General features: G+C 44.7%; 1 protein-coding gene across 8 annotated transcripts in view; it reads left to right on the forward strand.

The window, feature by feature from the left end:
* ATP10B (ATPase phospholipid transporting 10B (putative)) overlaps nucleotides 1–24,450 on the forward strand; it is a 282,836-nt gene that overhangs the window by 197,991 nt on the left and 60,395 nt on the right. For all 8 annotated transcript variants that reach the window (XR_004314267.1, XM_032465150.1, XM_032465147.1 and 5 more), the window contains 4 exons: nucleotides 14,219–14,304; nucleotides 18,398–18,504; nucleotides 20,463–20,594; nucleotides 23,701–23,828. Coding sequence is in view for 7 of the 8 variants with exons in the window: in XM_032465150.1 (XP_032321041.1) it covers nucleotides 14,219–14,304; nucleotides 18,398–18,504; nucleotides 20,463–20,594; nucleotides 23,701–23,828 (453 nt within the window). In the remaining variant the exon portion in view is untranslated. The remainder of the gene's footprint in view (nucleotides 1–14,218; nucleotides 14,305–18,397; nucleotides 18,505–20,462; nucleotides 20,595–23,700; nucleotides 23,829–24,450) is intronic.

Raw genomic sequence — 24,450 nt, forward strand, 5'->3', positions numbered from 1 at the left:
ATTTTCAATACTTTTTTCCACACATATGTAGCAAGTAGCAGGAGAAATAAAGGCAGGCTTAGCCAGCTCCCTGGGGAGGAGGAATTTCAGCTGCTCTTTGCTGCCTTGCTTCTCCCTTACGTCTTCAGTGCAAAAAAGATTTCTGAATATGGATAGAAGTGTCTTCTGACTCTATACTATAGTATTTCTCAAATGTACTGGACAAAGATGTTGAGAGTGGTAAGAAAAAAATCTGTGTTGCAATATCAGATAAGATCAGAAGACAACAGGTTACCAGTTTTCAAATAGAGTGTCCTGCACAATTTCTCCGGTACTTTAATAAGCCCCAAGGAGGAAAGGGGGCAGGTACTAGGACGTAGGACTTCTAAATATTTAACCACAGAAAACCTTTGATTCCAAGGAACGTATCCCAGGAATTCTGCAAGAGAGGTGGGATCACAACTTAGAAATTTGTCTGAAATGCCTTGCAGGTGTTGAGGATGAATCATACTCATCACAGGGAGAAACTCTTTCAAATATACATGCATCCTTCCCCTTATCACCAAATTGTAATTTGCCGGGACTAAGGGAGGGGTCTGAGGCATGCATTTTTTTTTTAATTTATTTTTTTTAATGGAAGTATAGTCAGTTACTATGTGTCGATTTCTGGCGTACAGCATAATGTTTCAGTCATGCATATGCATACATGTATCTGTTTTCATATTCTTTGGGCATGCATATTTTTAAAATATTCTCCCAGATGATCTTAATATGAACCTACCACCATGTCCTTGAAAATCTGTATAAGGGAGGGAAGGTGCTACTTCCAAAAAAGCCCTCATTGCAATCATGAGAACAAAACCGCCACCTCTGAGCGTCTTACGTGTGCTTGTGCCTTGCTGGCATTGTCATTTGTCCTCACGACCATCCTGTGAGGTGGGTGTTAACTACTGCATCTGACGGTTGAAAAGCCTGAGGTCCAGAAAAGGCAGATTTCACCAGCTGTCTCAGAGAAGATTTTTAAACACCTGCAAATATGGTTTGTTTGGAAATTTATTACCTTCAATAATAGGTATTCATGGCTTTCATCAGCTTGTTACTCTCGTTGGCTGTGAGACTTTCACCTTTCCAGAAGGGTTTTTTGTGGGTTTTTGTTTTTGTTTTGTTTTTTGGTTTTTTTTTTTTTGCTAATCACAGGGATTTCTAGAAACTCCCAACCCTACACCACTTGCCACACCCATGTTCGCCAGGATATTCTGTTAATTCACAGTCAATAAGACCAGCATTTCTCAAGCCGGAGTCCGCCAAACCCTTATTTCAAGAGATAGTTCTTTAAAAACAAGGTCCATGGTCAAGTCTGATAGGGAGGCCAGTGTCTTGTGGACCCGTCCTCGGGGAGGTTCCAGTGTACCGTCAACACGATAAGGTCTCAGAGAAGATCTGGAGGGAAGAGGCCAGTTAAACTTTCTTTAACCTTGAGCTTCCCAAACTTACTTAACCTTGGGACCATTTTTGGCACAGCAGTTGTCAGCCTTCCTATGGAAATTTGAGGAGCATGTTAGTCTGCATGGTACGGAACGCACACGATCACGGAGGTGAGGAGTGACGAGGAGGCGTCCTCACGGCGTAGGCAGCTCATTCTTCCCTTCCCGTCCAGGGTCAGACGAAACGACACACCTGAAAGGGCTTCTCCAGAGGCTCTTCCTCCTGCGACACCACGTGTCATTCTCAAGGCTGCTGAGGAGTTAGCTTTAAAATCCTCTCCTCAGACTGCAACATGGGCCAAATCAGGTTTTTTGGTTTGGTTTTTCAACTGGAACTTTGATCGTGATAGGCTCTCTTTGAATTCACAAAATTATTGACTTATTCTTGAAATATTTATTCGCATTTCCCGTTGCTGGGCAAAAGGCAGAAAGAGAAGGAATGCAAAGCGAGGACTGTGGTAATGTCTGCCAAGCAGACAAGAGGACTTCACCAGAGAATTAAATGGCACAGTTTTCTCTTTGGGGATATTGTGAAACCTGAAATCTCTTCTTTAAAGGGATTTCCAAGATGGGCATTTGGAATTTAACACCTGAAAAGTATGTGCCACTTATTTTGGTAGATGGAACAGTTACCAAAGCCCAAGAATCAGAAATGAATTCTTGTAGTTAGTTTTTCAGAGCAATCATCCTTATTACCTTTTATCAGAACCATTGAAGCCCAACTGTTCCTGAAGTCTGTCAGATCATTTCCCAGTGATGACAAGGGACTTGCTCCACCAAGGAGACACGAACTAGAATCTTCAGCATCGCCTGGGAGCTTGTCAGGAATGCAAGCTTTCAGTTCAGTGGGAAATGTAGTTTCCTGGTGGATTTTATCACGAGACCTACCCTTAACGGGCTGTTCGGGATTTCCTGTAAGAATGATACTTAGTCCTTCTTCCGGTTTGTATTTCCCTCTGTGTTTGGCTTTGATCTCTCAAACCAGATTCTTTCATGTGGAAGAGAAAAGTGGCCCCAGGAAACCCATGTTTATGCCCCAACCCCCTAGAAAGGGACTCGGAATCTTCCCCGTTGTCTGGCTTAAAACGTCCCAGGCAGAGGGGCTGATCAGCCTAGCTGGTTTCATGTGCTCCCCACCCCCACCCCAGCCCAGTTAACTCTGGCCAGGGGGAAGGATTCTGTCCCTGGCATCCTCTGGTTGATGGCTGATACTGGCCTATGAGGCAGGAGAGCCCCGAACAGCACAGCAGTAAATACCCATTACGTCTGTTCTGCATCGGGGATACGTAAGCCTAACTGAGCGCAACCACGGTCATCTGTGCTTAAGGACAGGGGCCCAATGCCCTCTCTCCTACAGCCCCCAGTGGCATTCCCTCTCCCCAAAAAGCCCCTTCCTCTGCCTGGGCAGCATTTCTCTGCAAGGTGCCTGCAGTGAATCCCTCCTTTGTGCTTTGTGCCAGGGACTGTTCTTGCCGCTCTCAGCCATGGTGCCTCCCTCTTTGTAGTTCATTCGGTAAATTCGTTTACTCGGCCAATGCCTGGTGAGGTCCTTCTGTTGCCAGACACTGCGTTAGGATTTGTCACTGTTGTTGCTATTATGGGATGACACGTTACGATCATATCTGCATAAGTAACTTTGTACAGAGTTCCTCAAACTGGAATTCATACTCTCTTCTTTCTGATCTCTTTTGCCCAAAACGAGGTATGAAACACTGGATCTCATGTCACCGTCTTGCATCTCAGTTATCCACAGCAAGAAAAAATGTGTACAGGAAAGTGTGTCTGTGCAGTGCTGGCTTCAGGAGCCACTGCCCACCTGGTGGCGGCCGCCTATATTCACAGCATCCCGCAATCACAAGTACTGACTGAATGCCTTCTTTGCACCAGGTGCTGTAGTGTGCCGGGGGGCGGGGGGGCCAAGTGTGGACAAGAGAGATACAGGCTCCAACAGGGATTGAAACAGACAGTTCTTAACAATTTCACAATTAATTGATTCCTTTTAGGAATGACAGAAGAAATCATTCTTCTTCCTGTATTTGCTTCACACGTGACCTGTGTCTTTGATATTGGAAAATGTCATGGGGCAGATTTCAAAATCAGATTTAGTGTTAGCTCTCAGTAAGAATCAGAGTATTTGTCCTCTTAGAAAAAGGGAACACAGACTGGAAGGAAGCCTGAGGTAGAGTCTTTCTCCCGCAGCCCTCCAGCCCACCCTGTGCGCTTTTAGGGGAGTCACTGGGCAGGCAGGGAGACCCAGGCTGAGGCATATGCAGTTTCCTCACCTGAACTGGAGGAAAGTACCTTCCAGGCACCCTGTTGCAGATTATCTTGGAGAGAACTTTGACCAGGAAGCAGAAGGGTTATCAAGTGCTGGTCACTCTCATTAGTTTTCAGACAGGATTCCCAGAAGCCAGAGAGTTCATTTGCATGCCAGGGAGGAAACCTCAGTCCCTTGGCTCAGCAGCTGGGGCATGAAGAGCATTGGATTTTACCATTTATCCAAACTCGTATGCTTTTTTAAAAAAGTTCAAAAGCCACTTTAAATAGTGCTCTTCTAAGATTGCAGTGCATCCATTGTGTAGCAGCATGAATGGGCATGGGCTGTGTCCCCCAGGACCCCCAGTCCTTGCAGCGTCCATGTGAGCTCGTGAGCCCATGCAGAGTCCGCAGATGGGTTACTGCTACTGCGTCACCCTCACCCCAGCATGGGGCGGGGGATGGGAGAGGATGGTCCTTCTAGCCATCCAGCCCAAGGGTTGTGTGTGTAGAAGAGGACTCTGGGAGCTTCACAGAACCTTGGCGTTCCCTGCTTCCACTCTTTTTCTCATCCATCCCTGGCTCAGAGTTAAAACACAATAAATAAGTGCATTCTGTGTTGGAGGAAAGAGTTTTGTTGATTTCTCCTTCTTTAATTCGCAGAATCTCTCTTTTTTCTTTTTTTTTTTTTTTCTATTCTTTAATGCATTTAGTTCTTTTATGGTGGTGGTTTTTCTGTTCTTTTTCTTCCAGTTTCATTGAGATGTAATTGACCAACAGCATTGACTCAGCTGAAGGTGTGCAGCAAAATGATTTGTGCAGCATACATCATGAAATGATTACTACAATGAGTTCAGTGAACATCCCTCATCTCATATAGATACCAAATAAAAGAAAGAGAAAAAAAATTTTTTTTCTTTGTGAGAAAGACTCTTAGGATTTACTCTTTTACCAACTTTTATATATAACATTATAGCAGTGTTCACTGGATTAATCATGTTGTACCTTCCATCCCAAGAACTTATTTATCTTGTAACTGCAAGTTGGTACCTGTTACTGCCATTTCCCCCTCCCACCACCTCCAACCTCTGGTACCCATAAATCTGATCTCTTTTTCTATGACTTTGTTTAGTTGGCTGGTTGGTATTAAAGTGTAACTGACCTGCAACTACAACACTGTGTTCATGCTGGTGCACAACATAGTGATTCGATATTTCTACACATTACAAAATGATCACAAGTCTAGTTACCATCTGTCCCTATACAAAGGTGTTACATTATGACTGACCATACTTGCCATGCTGTACGTTTCAAACCTGTGACTCATTTAATATTTCTCAACTGGAAGTTTGTACTTTTTAATCTTTCTCATCCATTTTACTCTTCCCTCTACCCCCATCCTCTCTGAACCTATTTGTTCTCTGTTTCTATGACTCTGTTTCTGTTTCGTTATGTTTGTTTATTTGTTTTGTTTTTTTAAATTCCACATGTAAGTGAAATCATACAGTATTCATCCTTCTCTATCTAACATTTCACTTAGCATAATACCCTCTGGGACTATCCATGTTGCCACAAATGGCAAGATTTCTTTTTTTAAGGCTGAGTAATATTCCATTGTATACATACACCACATCTTCTTTATCCATTCATCTATCAATGGACACTTAGGCTGTTTTCATATCTTGGCTATTGTGAATAATGCTACAGTGAACATAGGGGTATAGCTATCTTTTCAAATGAATGTCTTCATTTTCTTCAGAAAAAACCCATGAGTGGAATTGCTGGATTATTTGGTAGTTCTATTAATTTTTTGAGAAAACTCCATGCTGTTTTCCACAATGGCTACACCAATTCACATTCCCACCAGTAGTGCCCTAGGGTTCCCTTTTCTCCACAGCCTCACCAACACTTGTTATTTGTTGTCTTTTTGATAATAGCCATTCTGACCCATATTTGGTGCTATCTCAGTGTGGTTTAGATTAGCATTTCCCTGGTGATTAGTAATATTGAGCATCTTCATGTGTCTATCGGCCCATCTGTATGTCTTCTTTGGGGAAAAAAAAATGCCTACTCAGGTCCACTGCCCAGTTTTAATCAGGTTCTTTGATTTGTTGAGGTTGAGTTGTATGAAGTCGGGTTTTTTTTTTTTTTAATATTTTGGACCTTCTCAGATATATCATTTGCAGATATCTCCACCATGCAGTAGGCTGCCTTTTCATTTTGTTGATAGTTTCCTTCCCTGTGCAAAAGTTTTTCAGTTTGATGTAGTCTCATTTGTGTGTCTTTGCTTTTGTTTCCCTTGCCTTAGGAAACAGATCCAAAATGACACGGCTAAGACTGATGTTAAAGAGTGCACTGCGTATGTTTTCTTCTAGGAGTTTTGCAGTTTCAGGTCTTACAGTCAAGTCTTTCATCCATTTTGAGTTTATTTTTGTATACAGTGTGAGAAAACAGTACAGGTAAATTATTTCACGTGTAGCTGTCCAGTTTTACCAGCACCATTTATTGAGTCGACTGTCTTTCTCCATCATGTATTCTTGCCTCCTTTGTCATTTCTGGGCTCTCTATTCTGTTCCATTGATCTGTGTGTCTGTTTTCGTGCCAGCACCACACTGTTTTGATGACCTCGGCTTTGTAGTGTAGTTTGAAATCAGGGCGTGTGACACCTTTTTTTTGTTCTTTTTTTTGTTCTTTGTTCACATTTTTGTTCTTTCTCAACATTGTATTTGGTTATTCTGGGTCATTTGTGCTTCCATACAAATTGTAGAATTATTTGTTCTAGTTCTGTGAAATATATCATTGGTGTCTTAATAGAGATTACACTGGATCTCTAGAGCACACTGGGTGGTGTTTAGTTTTAACACTAATTCTTCCAAGTGGCACTTGCCAACACCGGTGTCTCCCTGGTAGAAGGAGCTCCCGAAAATGGCTGCCAGCAGCATCTGTCTCCCCAGAGGGATTCCAGTGGCCTCTGGTCTCTCTGGGAAGCTCTCCAAGATTAGTGAGTGCTTCTGACCCAGGCTCCTTTCAAATTACTGCCTCTGCTCTGGGTCTCGGAGCGTGAAAGATTTTGTATGCACATTTTGAGAATGGAATCTCTGGTGAACAAGCCCCACTGGCCTTCAAAACGAGACACTCTTAGGACTTGCCTTCCTCATGCAGGGCTCCCAGGCTGGGGAGCCTGATGTGGAGCTCAGACCCCCTGCTCCCTGGGGAGAAGCTCTGCAGTTGTGACTGTCCCCCCATTTGTGGGTTTCCTACCTGGGGGTGTGAGTCTTGACTATACTACATCACGGCCTCTCCTGTCTCACTGTGGTTCCTTCACTAGACCTTCAGTTTTGAAAAAATCTCTTCTGCTAGTCTTCAGGCCATTCTCATTGATAGTTGCTCTAAATGATTGTTATTTGGTGTGCCTGTGGGAAGAGGTGAGCTGAGAGTCTTCCCACTCCACCGTCTTGCTAACAGAATCTTCCTTGAGTGCTTCCTTAAGTTGGTGGAGGGGTTTCAAAGTGGTGTAAGACATACTTCCTGCCCTCCAATAGCTTAGGAGCTATTTTTTTTTTTAACATAAAGACCCTTGGTGACTATGAAAAAAATGTTTGATAATCCTAATGCCCCAAACCCTCCACCATGAAAGTGCTTGTCCTTTCAGTGTCCACTAGTTAAGAAAATAAATTAAAACAAAAAGCTACTGTGAATTTGGTGACCTATTTGAGTGAATTTGTACTTTGATCTCAGGAATTCCTACAGAAATTTGAAAACCATGTATGTGTGAGAGTTATTTTTACTCTGTCTACAGACAGCATGTTGGTGTATTTGGGGATTTATAGGCATGTTCCAGTGCTTCATCTACCAATTGGCTTATAGAAACAGCTTGGTATTTGACAATTTAAAAATGTAAAACATTTTAAGTTCCATGTGAGTGGTATGGATCTTACAAATGCTCTAGGCTCAAAGAAAGGAGAAATTGCTATGGTCTGTGGTAGACAGATGGGTCCTTAAGGGGTATAACCCTTCAGCTTGGCAATGAAGGTTTAAGAGAATTGTCAATGTGGAAAACTTGCAAAGAAAGCATGAAAAAAGGCCCAGAGGGGTTGCTCTAGGGGAAGACAGAATTAAACGCTTACATCAGGCGAAGAACAAGCACAAACTTTAGCATCAAATAAACCTGGGTGTCCGTGAGCTGTGTGACCTTGGGCAAGTTCCTTAGAATAATCAACAATCAGTTTTCTCTTCTATAAAATGGGACTAACCTGTCCCAGACACATCACAGGAGATCTCGGAAGATCAAATAAGATCAAGTATGTAAGGGGCAACATTTTGTGAACTGTGGCTTTAAATTTAAAAGTAAATAAATGTCTTTATTTTTTGAAGGTCCTGATATGCCCAGTAGACTGAGTAGGCCACTGTGTTGATTGCAATTCTTTGTTAGCAAGAACAGAAATGATTCTGGCTAACTTAAGCAAAATAAGATTATTGCAAAAATGTGGTGAAAGGTGGGATGGAAGGGGGGAAGCACGCAGTATGACTCACAGAATCAAAGGAAATCTGAAGATCCAGGCTCAGAAACAAGGACCAGGAAACGTCACTGCCGCAGGAGGATGCGCTAGCAGCAGTTGCTTAATGGTCTCATTTGTTAGGTGAGGGAGTATCTCTCACCCTGTTAGCTTCAGGTTGCTCAGCCTTTCCAGTGGCCCCAGGAGGATATAGCCTTCTGTATCTAGGGCGTAGGGCAGTGAGGAGTACCTTAACCCCGAGAGTCATTCATTGCACACTAACACTTGGCTCACTTTCCTTCGATTTCCTAGATAAGACCATTGACACATGGAGCTAAACTGGGAACCTTGAGTTGTTTTATGGCTGCCATAATTGATTTGTGTCAGCAGCCTTTTCCTTCTCTCTCATTCTCTCTTCTTCACAAATACTGTGAGAATTCAATAAATGCTTGAATACATGACTGAATGAATGGATGGATGGATAGATGGGTGAATAGGAGACTAGTCTGGCCCATGTGGGGATCTAAGACTTTGACTATATTTTTTCTTTTTTTAATTAGTTGAGCCAAAGAATTTCCTTGCAAGGAGCAATCCCATTCCCATGAATTAAAGATTTGTACCTGGGGCTTTTCCTAATTATGTGCGCCGGTCTTTACAGAGGTTTTCTTTGTTATCTCTTCATCCATCACCTTTCAGTATTTACATTCATAATATTACCCTCTCCAGTACTAACCTTACCTCACCACGTCTTTATGGTGTGCCTGTTAACACAAGGTATTACGGGAGATGCTCCAGAGGAAGTTTGACAGTCTACTAGGGGGAGCAGAGATTTGGACACATCGGTGTTAAATGAAGGCATGAGAGTTGGTGTGGAAACATGTGAAAAGGAGCAATTTTGTTGGCTGAAGTGAAATGGTCTATGTAGACTTGGGCAGGTTTCACAGAGGAGGTGGCAAAAAAAATTTGCTAAAAAAATATAGTAATAATTCTCAAAAGAATGTTCTCTGTCTAGACAATGTAGCCTCTTAACCTCTACTCTCTGAAGGTACCCTACTTTAAAATGCAAATATACCAGGGAGGAGAGTATAGCTCAGTGGTAGAGTGTGTGCTTAGCATGCACGAGGTCCTGGGTTCAATCTCCAGTACCTCCATTAAATAAATAAATAAAATAAAACTAATTGCCTCCTCTCCTCTCCTCTCCTCAAAAAATGCAAATATACCTAGAAAAGATAACACAGGACATTGCTTATTAGTTGTAGTAATTTTACATACATTCTCTACTGTATATTAAAAATGAATTCTTTTTTTCATTGTCAATCTCCGTTCTTTTTTAGCCTTAGGATACTAGATATATTGCAAGAGAGGCCCACCATGCGTATGCAGTAGTTTCTGTGGTATGGAGTGATATATACAGGTTTCTCTCATTACATATCATTAAGAACCCCCAGTCATAAAACCTAAATGTTTTCCAATTGAATAGAAAGAAGATAGGGGAAAAAAAAAAAAAAAAAAAAAAAACTTGTCCTGCCCTTTCCCAGTGAATGGATAGGATAGAGGGTGTTCTCAATCTGGGCATCTTCATCGCAAGTTAATTTAGAACTTCTAGAGTAATTCCTACTTCTACCCACACAGCAGACTTTCAGAAATGCCTGTAAACATTTCTGGTTGTCACAACTGAGGGAAAGAGGGGAGGGTGCTACTGACATGAGCTGGTAGAGGCCAGGAATACTGCTAAACATCAAAGAATTGCCCAGCCCAATGTGTCAAGAGTGCCGAGGGTGAGCTACCCTGTTCTAGAAATGCCTTGACCTGCCCACCAACCAGATGCAGAGACTAGAGAAAACAGAGGGAGCCAGCGCAAAACCTTTCATGAAATGTAAAAACAAATCCTTTAGGAACAAAGAAATTAAAAAAAAAAAAACATTGAATAGAGGTAAATCAAAGGTCAGCAGGACAATATTATGTAATTTATTTTTTGATTCTTCCTTATTTGACTCAAGTTAAGAGGAATGGTAGTGATGGTGATAATGATGATGGTTTCCAGGCACTGGCGTTTGCTTAGATTTTTTATTGAGATGTAATTGACATATAACATTATATTAGCTCTAGGGATACAAGGTAATGATTTGCTGTGAAACAATCACCACAATCAGTCACCAAACATTGTTGCAGTTTTCTTTCGTGTGATGGGAACTTTTAAGATCTACTCTCATAGCAACTTTCAAAAAAGCGATACAGTATTATTAAAGAGTCACCATGTTGCACACTACATTCCTTTTTTATTTTTTAACTGGAAGTTTGTAACTTTTGATCCCCTTCACCCATTTCACCCACCCATCACTCCCTGCCTCTCTGACAAGTAAGATTCCACATGCAGCTGACCCTTGAACAACATAGGGGTTGGAGTGCCAACCATCCACACAGTGGAAAAGTCGAGTCTAATTTATAATCAGCTCTCTATATTCACAGCTCAGCGTCTACAGTTCAGCCAACCACAGATCAGGTAGTTCTGTAGTATATGCTATTTTTAAAGTCTGTGTAAATGGATCCACACGGTTTAAACCCGTGTTGTTCAAGGGCCAACTATATATGGACTTCATGTATTGTACCAGGTACTTCAGTCATAGGAAGTGGAAAGGAGCATAGAAAAGGAAATAGGGCCAAAAGGAGATCTTAAAGGCTGAATCTTTTCATCTTTCCTTTGGGCATCAAAATAACACTGTGGTTTAAGAGAGCAGACTGTGTGGCATCAGAAGTCCAGAGGTTAAAGACTGTCTTCTGCTTTGCTATAGCTCCAAGTCACTGGGAAAATTTACTGAGCTTCCCTAAGCCTTAGTTCCTTTATGTCTGAAATAGAGATAATAATAGAACTTATTTGATAGAGTCATTGTATGAATTCAAAGGAATAGCATTTGCAAAATATTTAGTTGTTTTTGACACATAAGCATTCAGTAAGTGCTGTAATATAATAATAATGATGATTAGTAATGGGAGGAGGAGAAGGAGGAATAAATGTATTAATGTGAGAACAATGACAAGGACTATGAGGAAAATGACGACTGGCTTTCGATTCCATTTATGGAAGTTGCAGTCCTGGCTCTGTTACTCACCAATCATAAGACAGGTTGCTTTATTGAATCTCCATTTGCACTTCTGTGCAAAGCCCTTGAGGTCACTGTGAGAACTTTATGAAAGGTGTCTGGCACATAGTAAGGGATCAGGATGGGTGCATCTGGCCTGAAAAACTGCATAGACACGCTCTCTTCTCTGGAAAGGGTTCATCTTTTCCTGTACCCTGATAGCTCCCCAGGGCTTCCTGCCTGTTAGTGAGACTTTCATCCAGGACGGTTCCTTAGATAAAAGGCTGAGTCAGAAAGAAAAGTCGGTCAGGTGGACTTCATCCACAAGTTAAGAAATGCTGGGGGGTCGGAAGCAGGGAGTCAGAAGTGAATCGGGGACAGGAGGTGGGAAGGGATAAATTTGGGAGTTTGAGATTTACAAACGTTACCCACTATATATAAAAATAGATTTTTTAAAAAGTTTCTTCTGTATAGCACAGGGAACTAGGTTCAATATCTTGTAACAAGCTTTAATGAAAAAGAATATGAAAATAAATATATGTATGTATATGCGTGACTGGGACATTGTGCTGAACACCAGAAATTGACACATTGTAACTGACTGTACTTCAATTAGGGGGAAAAAAAAGGAAAAAGAAGTGAATCAGAAACTCCTAAACAAGGTTAAAATAAGGAGGCTGACAGAGTTGTAGGGCTTGGCGATTCCTCCCACCACTCCCATCTTTGGGCTCTCCTAGCCCCTCCCTGGAGTGAGTTACAGCAAATCCTTAAAGCAAGTGACCCTGAGGGGTTGTCTGGAGAGAGCAGGGGACATGCGCCCCTCCCACGGCACATCTTGGGGAGGGAAGGAAGGAGCCTGGGAACAGGAGGCTAAAAAGGGTGAAGTCACCTCTCCATGAAGACAGGGAGACAGAGCATCTGGGGCCAGTGCCCAGAAGAGGAAAAGAACAAGGGAGACTTCAGGGGGAAGGTCACTGGGGAGCCCCACTGAGGGATGAGAGAGGTAAACGTCACCATGGCCAGGCTCTACTGGGTATGATCAACCAGATGGCAGTGACTCCCTGCAGCAGGACCCTTAGCTCCCAGACCCCACTGCCACTCCTGTCTGAAATGAGTTTGGATTTAGAAGGCCACCCAAGAGCCGAGTGGGATGGATCTGGAGGGAAGCCCACGGCTTCATCAGCACACAAAAGCAGCTGACAAATTACAGTGTGATTTGTCATCATCTCAGAACTCGGCAAGTGCTTGTCCCTGAAGGAATCAATACTTGCAGGGAAAGGGGCTGTATTTTTAGAAACTCCTGCATGGGTAGTTGATTTCAAGTGAGTGGAGAGTTTATGTATATTGGCGCCCCCACAGAACCAAGGGGCAGTATATTTACACGAAGCCAGAAAATGCTATCATTGCTTCTAATCCATTCACCCCCGTGAACAGCTGTCCCGTGAAGCTTCTGGTGATAAATTCACTCCTCCTACTAAAACCTCTACCCCGGGAACCATTTCCCATCCCACCTTTAGCAAGGCATGTTACACACTTCTCAAAACTTTTCCACATGATTCTATCTTCCAGGGCACAGATGAGATGGGCAGGGCAGGTGATCCTAGTGTCCTTCTACAGATGAGAAAACTGAGGCTCAAGAGTTGAAAGTACTGTTAGCCAATGTGGGGTAGAATTAGAAAGCAAGATCTTCCCGCCCCTAGTTGTGTTCACCACTCCCTCCCCCCTGCCACCCCACCCTGCATTGGACTCTAAGAGATTATGCAACTAAAATACCTAATGACGGAGAAAAAGTAAAGAGTCAAGAATGTGTTTAAAATGCTTTGCTGCAAGAATGTTCACCCCGTGGGCAGTGTGCTGTACAATGCAGAACAGAGGGTCTGCAGTCAGAGTTGGATTCGAATCCCAGTCCTGGTATGACCATGGGCAGCCTACTTAACCCTTTGGAGTCACAGTTTTCCCATCTCTAAAGAGGAGATACTCCAAGTTCTTACTTCATAGAATAATTGTAGACCTGAAAATAAATAGTATTTGTAAAGTTCTTCTCACAACATCTGGCAGAAGTAAGAGTCCAGTAAATGCTACTTACTTTGTCTTGTTAGCTACTGTTTTCACCGCATTTTTGCAACAGCAAAACAGTTGAAACAGTGTCACTGTTCAGTAGTGAAATGATTAAATGAAATATGGTGGCATTCATGCAATGGGTTTCTATCCAGGTGTTGAAAAAGATGTAGAAAATTTTACTAACATGTATAAATGTTCAAGATATGTGAACATGAAATCTCATTTTTAAAATGCATTAATGTGTGTGTGGCCATACATAAATGTGTGTGTAGGTGTATGTATATATTTTTAAAACCCTGGAAGTACTATATACACAAGAATATTAACCGTGAATAGCTCGTGGTGGTGTGATTTAAAATCTCTGCTTTTTGATCATTTATTTCTGTGCTGCCCAGTGTGGTAGCCACTAGCCACATGTAGCTATTTATCTTGTTTTAGTTAAAATTAAGTAAAATTTTAATAAAATTTAAAAATCAGTTCCTCAGTTGTACCACCATATTTCAGTCGCCACATGCGATGAGTGGCTCCTGTGTCAGACGGTGCAGACTCCGAACATTTCCATCACTGCCATAAGTTCTACGGGGCAGAGTGGGTCTGGAGACGCAATCCCCCGCCTGCAGGAGAAACGTGGTCTGGGCAGGGCTCTCCCTCTGCTACGTGTCCCACTTTTCATTTGCATCTACTTTCTCCTCCTTAATGAGGGTTTAACTTTCTCTTCTGACACGCTACAACTGTCACCAGTGTGACAGAGCAGGGATGACCTTATTCACGATGGTTCTAACTGTGATTAGCTATCCTGATGATCTGATTAAAACGAGATCCTTCTGACTTAATAACTCACAGCGTCCTCTTTCTCCCCCAGGAGGTGCAGTTCCAGCCGGAACGTTTCCACAACACCATCATCTGTGAGAAACCCAACAACCACCTCAACAGATTTAGGGGATATATGTAAGTAACGTCCGTGCGCGGCTAGTATCTCCTCTGCAGCTCGAAAACATTTTTTCTTGAAATGGCCAAACATAAATATCTGGGCCCAGAGAAATTTCCCTTTATCATAAAAAAAGGGCTGGAGCAACCTAACTAAATTGGAAAAACTTGCTTCTTTTTTTCCCCCTGGAGTGAAAGTTAATCATCTCACCGGGTTAAATTCACTAATAGTTTTTTCAGAACTTTGGGGAAACAACATCAAAATCAAGACCACACTCTGATTCAGGGAAAGTAAATATGATTGAATTTAGATCCGTTTTTTGAAAGTCTGTATTACATTATAGGGAAGAATGGGGACTTTGGAGTTTGAAAGACCTGGGTTTGAAACCAGGCTCTCTCACAAGCTGTGTGACCTTGAGTAAATTAATTAACCTCTCTGGGCCTTGGTTGCCACATCTGTTAAAAAAAAAAGACTATAATAGCTACATCAGAGGATTTTTCTTTCAGAGTTGATCACATGCAGATCACAGAAACTGACACAGAGTAAACAGTTACTGGGGCTACTGCTCTTGGCCATTTTTGTTGTTACAGTCCCTGAACTTTGGTTCAGCCTGAGAATTATACCGTAATTCTGCTCCCACATCTGACTACTGGTCTTAGCACAGAAAAGACCGAAAAAGCAATGATAACAGATGTGGATAAACGCCCTTTTTAAGGGCTTTAACAGTTTTAGAGGACTTCGCAGATCATCTCATTTAATCTGCAGAACAACACAGGGAAGTGAGAATTATGATTCCCATTTTTCAGATGGGGAATCTGATGATGTAAGGTGTCTCAAGATTCTCCCAAAGGCACACAACGGCTACAAGACAAAGCTAGGACTTCCATCCAGGTCTTTTCACTCCAACCCCTGTGCATTTTCCATCGTCTGCACACAGAGTTCAGACATGTTAGGGCCTCTTCTCTGCCAGTCGGGCCTGCAGCGAGGCTTAGGAAGGCTTCCTGGGAAGCAGATGTCTTTGTTTTCCCTCCATCCGTGTTTCCTTAGGCTGCATGGGATGTTATGAAGAACAAGATAAGAGGGGAAAGGGTAAGAACAAAACAAGATAAATAGCAGCTATTCAGGGCTTTTCAAAAAGCTCAGGGAAAGCAGATGGAGACTGCGGAGAAGGGCACGAGCCCCTGGGGGAGAGGAAGATTCATTGCCAGCATCTGGCGAGGTAGAGCTTGCCACCTGCCCCAGCAAAGAGCCCATCCCTCATGCCCAAGTTTTGTGGATTTGGTTCATCCCAAGACACCTCTGCCTGGAGCCATCCTCCTGCCTTCTTGAGAACAGCCTCACTGCTGGGTTTCTATTAGTGGTCCTTTCCCCCTCAAACAGCTCATGCCAGCAGCCAGACTTTCTAAGTTTTATCCTGGGCTCTGTCCCCTCATCCCAGACAGAACTTTCCCAGCTCTGTTCCACCCCCAGCACCTCCTCTTCCTGCTTGCTGCCCCTAGAGACATCTTCCCTCACCTGCCTGAGCCCAATAGATGAGCCCAAAAAGTCGGGTTGGTTCACCCAGGAGCCGACCTGTGGGATGCTGGCCAATTTTGCACTGTGGTCCTACATCCCTGCCAGAGCCCAGCACCCAGAGATGGTCTGCAGTCTTTTCCTGAGCAAATCCCCTGGTCTGATGCCTCCAGGTTTCCATAAGCTTCTTTAGGTCCCCTTAATTTAGGCTACCCAGGCTAGCTAGAAAATGAATAGCTTTTCATTCTCTGGAGACTACTGATCTCAGATTTGAAAATACAACTTGGAAACAGTAAGATCTCTACAGAGCAGTGGTTCTCAAACCCCCTCCCCTCCTCTCTATCAGAGGACCTTCGCAGTGTCTGGAGACCCTTCTGGTTGTCACAGCTGCGGAGGGATGCTGCTGGCATCTAGTGCGTAGAGGTCAAGAATGCTGCTCGGCGCCCTACAAGGCACAGAGCAGTCCCCTCAACAAAGAATGATCCCGCCCCAATTGTCATTACTGCCGAAGTTGAGAAATCCTGCTCTCAAGTGAGTTACATGAAGCATCCCTGCAAACGGAGCACTCGATAGAAGAGCTGTGAGGTCGCTAATCCCTCATCCCGTCCACTGAGAAAGGGGCAGTGTGACCGGGAGAAGGAGAACCCGCTGCCATACGTTATCACCTCAGAGCATCATAACAATGCTCTTTAAACACTAGCTACTGACAGTGAGTCAGTCATGATTCTATCCCAGTATCCTATCCATAGCCAGCTCCGTCTGTGTTTGGTGGGGGAGGGGGATCTTAAACTTCAGCCATTCTTGAACCACCTTTATGATTTGTATCATATTCATAAAACATGTATACTTTCCAAATTTTGAACTGGCTTTTTTTTTCTTAATTTATTGCAAAGGGAAAATTTATGTCACTGGCACTATGAACAACCAGTATCACTGCTGTAAATAAATGATTTATGGCATTGTCACTTTCCATATATAAATTTTATAACAGGTAAAATTAATAAAATGAAATCAAAACAGTTATCATTATATTCGAACTACAGACTGTTACTTGCCAAAGCTGCCTCTGTGTTGAAAAGCTAGATAAGTAAGTGCTAGAAAAGGGTTAATGAAATACTAAGACATTTCCTTGTTAGAGTCAAAAGAGTTGCAACTGGAAATGACTCTGATTCAATGTAAGTTAAGGGGAGTGACTTTGGGAACCCTAGCGTAGTGGAAACCACAGGAGAGTTGGTGTCGGTGCCCTGGGTTCCCGAGTCCGAGAGTGTCCCATGGACTAGCCGTGGAAAACTCTCTCACCCTCTCTGAGCTTTGTCATCTCATGAGTAAGGATAATCACCCTGCTACCTTCCCAGAGCCATGAAGAATCAAATAAAATAATGTAAGTAAATATAGTTTATAAACACAGTAAAGATTTTTTATTAAAAGGCACATGGAGAGGCAGTAATGCACTCAGGAGCCAGGCTTCCTAGGTTTGAATTCCCCTTTCTGCTACACAGTAGCTCTATGAACTTGCCTCAGTTTTCCTATCTATAAAATGGGTATGAAACATGACCTATCTTATAAGGTCGTCATGACCATTAATTGAGTTAATGCACAGAAAACACTTACAACTGGACCTAGAGGAATAAAGTATTGAAGAACCAGAGGAGAAAAATCCCAAAGGTTCAGATTTATTAATTTTTTTCTGTTCTCCCCAGTGTTACAGGAAAGTTACATTCAAACTTCCTGAAAATCCCAAAGGGAGAGCATCAGGGTAGAGTAAGGGCCAGACGCCAAGTCATCACTGGGGTGGGGGACTCAGGAGCTTTTTTGTGGGGTGGAAGACTGAAGTGCTTCCTGAGGCTAGAGAAGGAAAAACTCGGAGAATCTCCTTTCAGAAACTGCCTCCTGGTGGGGAGGGTGTAGCTCAGTGGTAGAGTGCATGCTCAGCAGACATGAGGTCCTGGGTTCAATCCCCAGCACCTCCATTAACAATAAATAAATAAATAAACTTTATTACCTCCCCCCCACCCCCCGCCAGAAAAAAGCTGCCTCCCAGGATATCGATCAAGGGCCACTGGCCCACCCCCTGTGAGGTCTGTTTATTTTACAAGGGGTGGAGCAGGAGGAGGATAGCTCAGGAGAGAGGCCTGAGAGAGGGATGTGACTCAGGAGAGGAGCCTGCGAGCTGCCCTCCCTCACTGTCTCATGTTATGAGAGGCGGGACTGTCCCGCAGTCTTCTGTGGACGTGGATGTTTAGCGTGTGCGGGTCTAGACCCAGCAGCTGGGTGAGAGTGAGCCTGTGAACATGGCCTGAAAGGAGCATAGTGCCCATCCTTACAGGGCCAGAAACCAGTTCCTCCACCCTTTGCCTTTTAGGTGGGTAAGTGACTACATCCTTGGGGATGGGTAATTCCCCTCTAATGGTCCAGCCCCCACCCCCAGTCCCGGGAGCACTGAAGAGTTGCACTTGAACATGGAGACTAGAGTCCAAGTTAATACCACTCTTCAGAAGAGGAAGGAGAGGGGTTGTGTTCACTCACCTAATAATTCTGTGACACTAACCAGTGAGAGAGTGGTGAGGCCACCAACCGCTCCCTGTCTTTCCTCATCCCCAGGGAGCATCCTGACCAGACCAGGACCGGCTTCGGCAGTGAGAGTCTTCTGCTTCGAGGCTGCACCATCAGAAACACCGAAGTGGCTGTTGGCATTGTCATCTACGCAGGTCATTGTCCCTGGACAGCTTCTTGTGTCCCGGTCCTTTATCCTCCCTCCTCCAAATCTGTCTTCAGGGACTGCCCTGCAGGATGTTGAGCAGTATCCCTGGCTTCTTCCCGCTAGATACCATTAGCATCGCCTCCTCTAAGGGGACAGCCGAAACTTTCTCAAGACGTTGCCAGGTGTCCCCTGGGGAGTCAAGTCCCATGGTTGAGAGCGGCTGGTCTAGAGACTCAGACTCAAAGACCCAGAAAGGCCAGGCTGAGCTTTCCAGGAGGGAGAGATTCAGCATGGAGGTACGTGCTCCCCACAGCAAACATTTATTGAGCCCTGACTGTGTACCAGGAACTGATTTAGGTACTTGCTGTATATCAGTTCACTCCCCCACCCCAAAGCCCACAGCCGTCATACCCCATTTTGCAGATGAGGAACTGAGGTACAAAGGGATGAATTCCACCAAGGTCAGGAGTCTCCTGAGATTAATTCCGTGTAACCCAAGGTCAAGTACCTGCAGAGCCAAGCTCTTCCTGATGCTAAAGCCCATGTTTTATCCTGCTACACTCTACTGCCTCCCCTTTGAGCCCAAATTTTACCAAAATAACAGATCTCAGGAAGTGAGGAGCAGGTGGGTGAGGAGGTAGTCCCAGGACCCCTTACACGGGGTGAGTCTGGGGCAGGCAGGAAGGTGACAGCTGTGTAACCCGCCTCCTGACAGCAGCGACTTGAGTCTGACTTAATAAGCTAGAGTGTTCTCACTCCTATGGTTTGTTGTCACTTGAAATCCACAAGGCAACCAGCTAAACGCCATCAAACCACTCACTGCTGGAGCTGATATATTGGTTTTCTTTATTTTGCACAGAAAGTATGTAAATGGTGTCTTAATTTGACTGCTAAGGGGTACAGCATGGTTATTAAAATTTAGCAGCCTTAAAGAACAGGCTTTATCAAAAGACAAAGGCTGCGTTTGACTCTTAGCTGCATGGCTTGGGTACCTGGGGTTGGTGGAAGGAGAAATAGACTGGGAATCAGAATCCTGGGTCCTTCGTATGGCTCTGGTGTTATTCTTTCACTTGGAGCAGGTTCCTTCTACGCTTTGGTCTTGAGTTTCTCCCCCTGGAAAAAGATCTGACTGAATGAGATCAGTAGTTTTAAATTTTTATTTTCCTTTCTTTGGACAAAATTTTATGCAGAAGTTCAAGATAGGAGGGGAGCTGCCCAGAGTTAATGCTGGAGTGGAGGCCTTTGGCCCCTACCACTCTTGCACAAGCAACACCAACACCTTAGGCAAAGAAGTGAGCATGGACATTACTGGCTTCAAGTACTATCCTGCCACAGGGCCTTGGCACATACTGTTCCCCAGCCTAAAGCCAATTTCTCCCAACTCTTCTGTCTCCCTTAAATGTCACCTCCTCTGAGAAGCCTTCCCTGACTACCCTTTCTAACATCATCTCTTCTTTATTAGCCCCTTGTTTATTGTCTACTTCATGGCACTTTTCACTAACTGTAATTATCTTCTTTATTTGTTTCCTTCTCTGCTTTTCACCAGAATGTGAGTCATCTGTCTTACTCCTGTATCCCACCAGCAGCCCATAATAGCACCTTTGTGCAAATTAGAAAAAGATGTCTTCCTTGAGACAGCTTCCTGACACTTGCCAGAAATGTGTCCTATGAGACAAATCTATGACAACTACAACACAAGTTGTGCAGTGCACAACCTGCACAGTAGCTCCGTCCATGCCCACCAGGTTCCAGCGTTGGGGGAGGGGGGCGTGTGTTCAGTAAAAACCCGCTGACAAATTCTGTGAGGTCCCTACAGCTGGTCTGAGAACCTCCCTGCAGCAGGACACACTCAGGTTAGAGAATGAAGCCTTTCTGGTACTGAAGTCTCTGGGGAGGAGAGCCAAGGGTATGATTCAGGCCAGAGGCAACCAGGGGCCAAGGTGAGGATCCCGTTTTGTTTCACAGGCCACGAGACAAAAGCCATGCTGAACAACAGCGGCCCTCGGTACAAACGCAGCAAGATCGAGCGGCGCATGAACATGGACATCTTCTTCTGCATCGGGCTCCTCTTCCTCATGTGCCTCATCGGGGCCATAGGTATGGCACATTCTGGAAAGAATAACCCCACGTCATCGTTTCTTTGGGCGAGCTGCTTTGACTCAGAGTCCCCACTTCCTCATCCACAAAACGGGGTTCATTAAAAAAAAAAACCAAGCCTATTCTGTGCTGTAACAGGATGCCAATTAAGTCAAAATGCAGGTGAAAGGCTCTTCACAGGATTATGTGCTCCAAATATTAGAAGGAGCATCCTTGATGTATTTGTCCAGCAAATACTTCCTGAACTCGGGCGCTCCCGTACCATGAGAGGGTGACAGGATGACGCGGTCTCAGGACCGGTCCTCAAAGACTCATCATCCTGCAGAAAGAAGCCCAACTCAAGCCAGAATCAGAAACACGGTCTGTCCCACTCAAGGTGGGCTGTACACAGGGACTGTATCCGTTTGTTATTGCTGCTGTAGAAAGTTAACACGAACTTAGTGTTTAAAACAACACTAGTTTGCACTGTTACAGCTCTGGCGTTGTGAAGTCCAAAATCAGTTTCACTGGGTTAAGACCATGGTGTCCATAGGGCTGGCTCCCTTCTGGAGACTCTGAGAGGAGAGCTGGTCCCTTGTCTTTTTCAGTTTCTACTGGCCGTCTAGATTCCTTGGTTTGAAGCACTTCCCTTCGTCATCAAAGCACGTTACCCAATTTCCCCCCACATTTCCTTCTCTTTGTCTGTGGTGGTATCTCCCTCTGCCTCTCTTTTATAAGGACACTTGTCACTCCATCGTTGGGCCCACCTGGATAATCCAGGCTCCTCCTCCCCATGTCAAGATCCTTAACGTAATCACCTTTTGCCTTCTAAATTAGCATACTCACAGGGCTCCGGGAGGACGGGGACACCTGGCAGGGGAGGCATTATTCAGCCTACAACTGCGTTATGGGAGCATCAGGGAAGGTAGTCTCTCACTAGAGCTGATTCCCAGATGCAGGAGGCATCCACCAAAGGAGGGAGGTGGCGGGGCAGGCTGGGGCGGGCAGCTGTGAGAAGGAAGCGAGAGGTCACTCCTGGCCCCGGGGACAGCACAAGCAAAGCACAGCAGAGGAAGGAGCATCCTTTTATGCAGATGAATGTTCGACTATTTGGTGTGGCCAGAGCAACGCCAAGGATGGAGCCCTGGTGAGAACCAGGTTGTGGCCGAGGTCTGCAACTGCCGGCTGTAGAGAGCTCCAGGAGGCGTAGACCCACGTGATCCACAGCCATTTAAGTTGCTCTTCGGAGGGGAGGCAAAGAGGGGCCCTTGCTCTTACCCACTCCACTCTCTGCATCTTAACTCTAAGGATGGTTCTTAGGACCCTAGAGGAGACCCCAAAAAGGATGGGGGAGGATTCAGGGGAAGAACTTGTATGCGGAGTCCAGGACCCGCTCCCCTCCGCTGACCCCACACGAGTGAGCAGCGACGGCGTTCGCTCTTCACTCACTTTCATCAGAAACTGCCCATCACTGATTTTAACAGACGATGTCTGACATCCTGAGGTCGTCCCAGGACGCATGGAGATCTCGTGCGGCGCCACAACGAAGTCAGGTGGTGGGGATTTAGTCTTGTGTGTGGCCTGGAGCTTTTTTAATGACAGCACTTCCCAGATGTGTCTAACGGCTCTCCGTGTGGGGCGCTGGCGTCAGGACAGGTTTTTCAGAGAACGTCAGACCTGGAAAGGACATATGAGATCATCTCACTGTGTCTCCCGAGAAAGGAAATTAATGATGAAAAGGTCACACGGTGAGATAAGGTACACGCGAACCAGAGTCAGCTTGGCCAAGTGCCCCAAATAGTAAGTAAACTGGGAGAGTAATGGGGAGGGGCAGGACTCTGTTCCCTCTGAGAATAACAACTCATACAGAGTGGCAGGCCTCTGTTGGCGCCTAATTTAAGTACAGCTCCTGCAGGAGGTAAAAGCTCTTGAATGAGCACCATTCTAGGGGTTATTTATCGCATATTTACTTTAATGGTGTAAAATGGTGTTTCTTTTTTAATTCCCTTGAAAGTGCCTCCCACGACCTTTCTTACCACCCAGGACCCACCTGGGCTCCAGGACCTTGCCAGGCCTCCTCCTCCACGCAGCCTTCTCTGATTTCTCTCCTGGTCTATCTTCTGAAAGCCAGTGACCCTTACTCTGTGCCGTACATTTGGCCCTTAACCTCACGTCTAGGAGTCTGCTTTCTTCTGCCGTGTATGATGGTATTTGGCCCAATCTGCTGGGCAAGGAAGCATCCTCAGGGCTGGGCAGCATCCCCTGTGCCTTTTATTCCCTACAGTTGCTACCCTGGGGCTAAGGGCATTATACACATCAGGGTATTCTGTTCTCACAGTAACCCCATGGAGAAAGCATTATAACTAATTGACAAATGAGGATGCTGAGGTTCAGAGAGCTCGGAAGCAGGTGCCAGGTACACTTCACCTGATCAGTTCTCCCATGATGGGGGTTGTTATCCCCATTTGCAGATATGGAAACAGAGGGTTCTGTCTGCATCCAGTGCTGCTGTTACAGGATCTTAGAGCGTTCCAGGATCTGGCATAGCACCCCTCACACTGTGTGGGATTTGTGTCTTTTCGTCTGGCTCCCTGACTTAGTAGGTAACTCCTCAAAGACAAGAACTAGGACCAACTCCTTCCTGAATTAATTTTGGGTAAAAGGAGGATAGGAACGAGGCAGGGAGGTGTGGGTGAACAGAGATATGGATGGATGGATGGATAGATACATGCAGTGGGAGAAAAAGAGGGGCTAGGGTACAGATTCATCAAGACTTCTCAGCTATGTACTTTCTACTACACAACTGGAAAAAAAAACAAAACTCATGCCCCTTTCTCTCTTTCCAACCTCTGTATTACAGGGCTTCAACAAAATGTAAGTAATCCTCATGCTCGTCTCCTCTGGGAGGAGAGACTTAATGCCTATCAAGAGATTGAAATACAGGGTAGATGAAGGACCACTTTAGAGCTAAATGAACACACACACACACCCCTATGTTATGTAGAATAAGGATGGGTCTCTCCAAAGCATGCTCATTTCCAGGAATAAGTCAAGGAAGGGCTGATGTAATTGACCAGTTTGGGATTAAGTGGAGATTTTGCCTCATCGCTGGCTTTGCCTCCTCTAGGTCACGGCCTCTGGAATGGGACCTTTGCAGAACACCCTCCCTTTGATGTACCGGATGCCAAGGGCAACTTCCTTCCCCTGGCCCTCGGGGGCTTCTACATGTTCCTCACGATGATTATCCTGCTCCAGGTAGGAAGCCCTCCCGAACTCGTGGCTCAAAAGACCTGTGGCCAATACCTGTACAACTCTGCAAAAAAAGAAAAAAGAAAAATCAGTGCTGAGCCCAAGAAAGAACTGACTGGACTGAGATGGGGAAATGTTGATTGCTTTCTTATGGGTCTTGGAAAGTATTCACTTCAGGGGTGATGTCAGGACCAGCCCTGCCTCGTGGAGGGGACCTTGGCCCCAGATAATAGCAGAGAAAAATATTTATCAGGCTTTTCTCTTCAAGAATAAGACTACAGCCGTGAGCCACGTGTCCCTGTCCCTTTGCCAGCTATAGAACAGGTAAAACCCTCATGACCTGGGGACAACAAAAGATAACACAGCACAGAGAACTACAGAGAACTTTCAAGCCCCAAGCACTGAGAGAAGGGAACTCCAGGTTAGTGTTCTCCCATTTGATAGATGGAGGAAAAAACCAAAAACACGGAGCACCTACAAGGGAGGTAAGGAAGGCACCTCCTACAGGTAAACACCTACAAGGTGCAGGCAGGGTATAAAGAGATGAAGAAAAAAAAAATCTTCAGGCCTTGTAAGAAATTACAGTCTTTGAAAAGACAAGGGGGAGTTGTGGTTTTGCTTTGCTAAA

This window comes from Camelus ferus, chromosome 22, assembly GCF_009834535.1.
Source record: "Camelus ferus isolate YT-003-E chromosome 22, BCGSAC_Cfer_1.0, whole genome shotgun sequence".
Lineage (NCBI taxonomy): Eukaryota > Metazoa > Chordata > Mammalia > Artiodactyla > Camelidae > Camelus > Camelus ferus.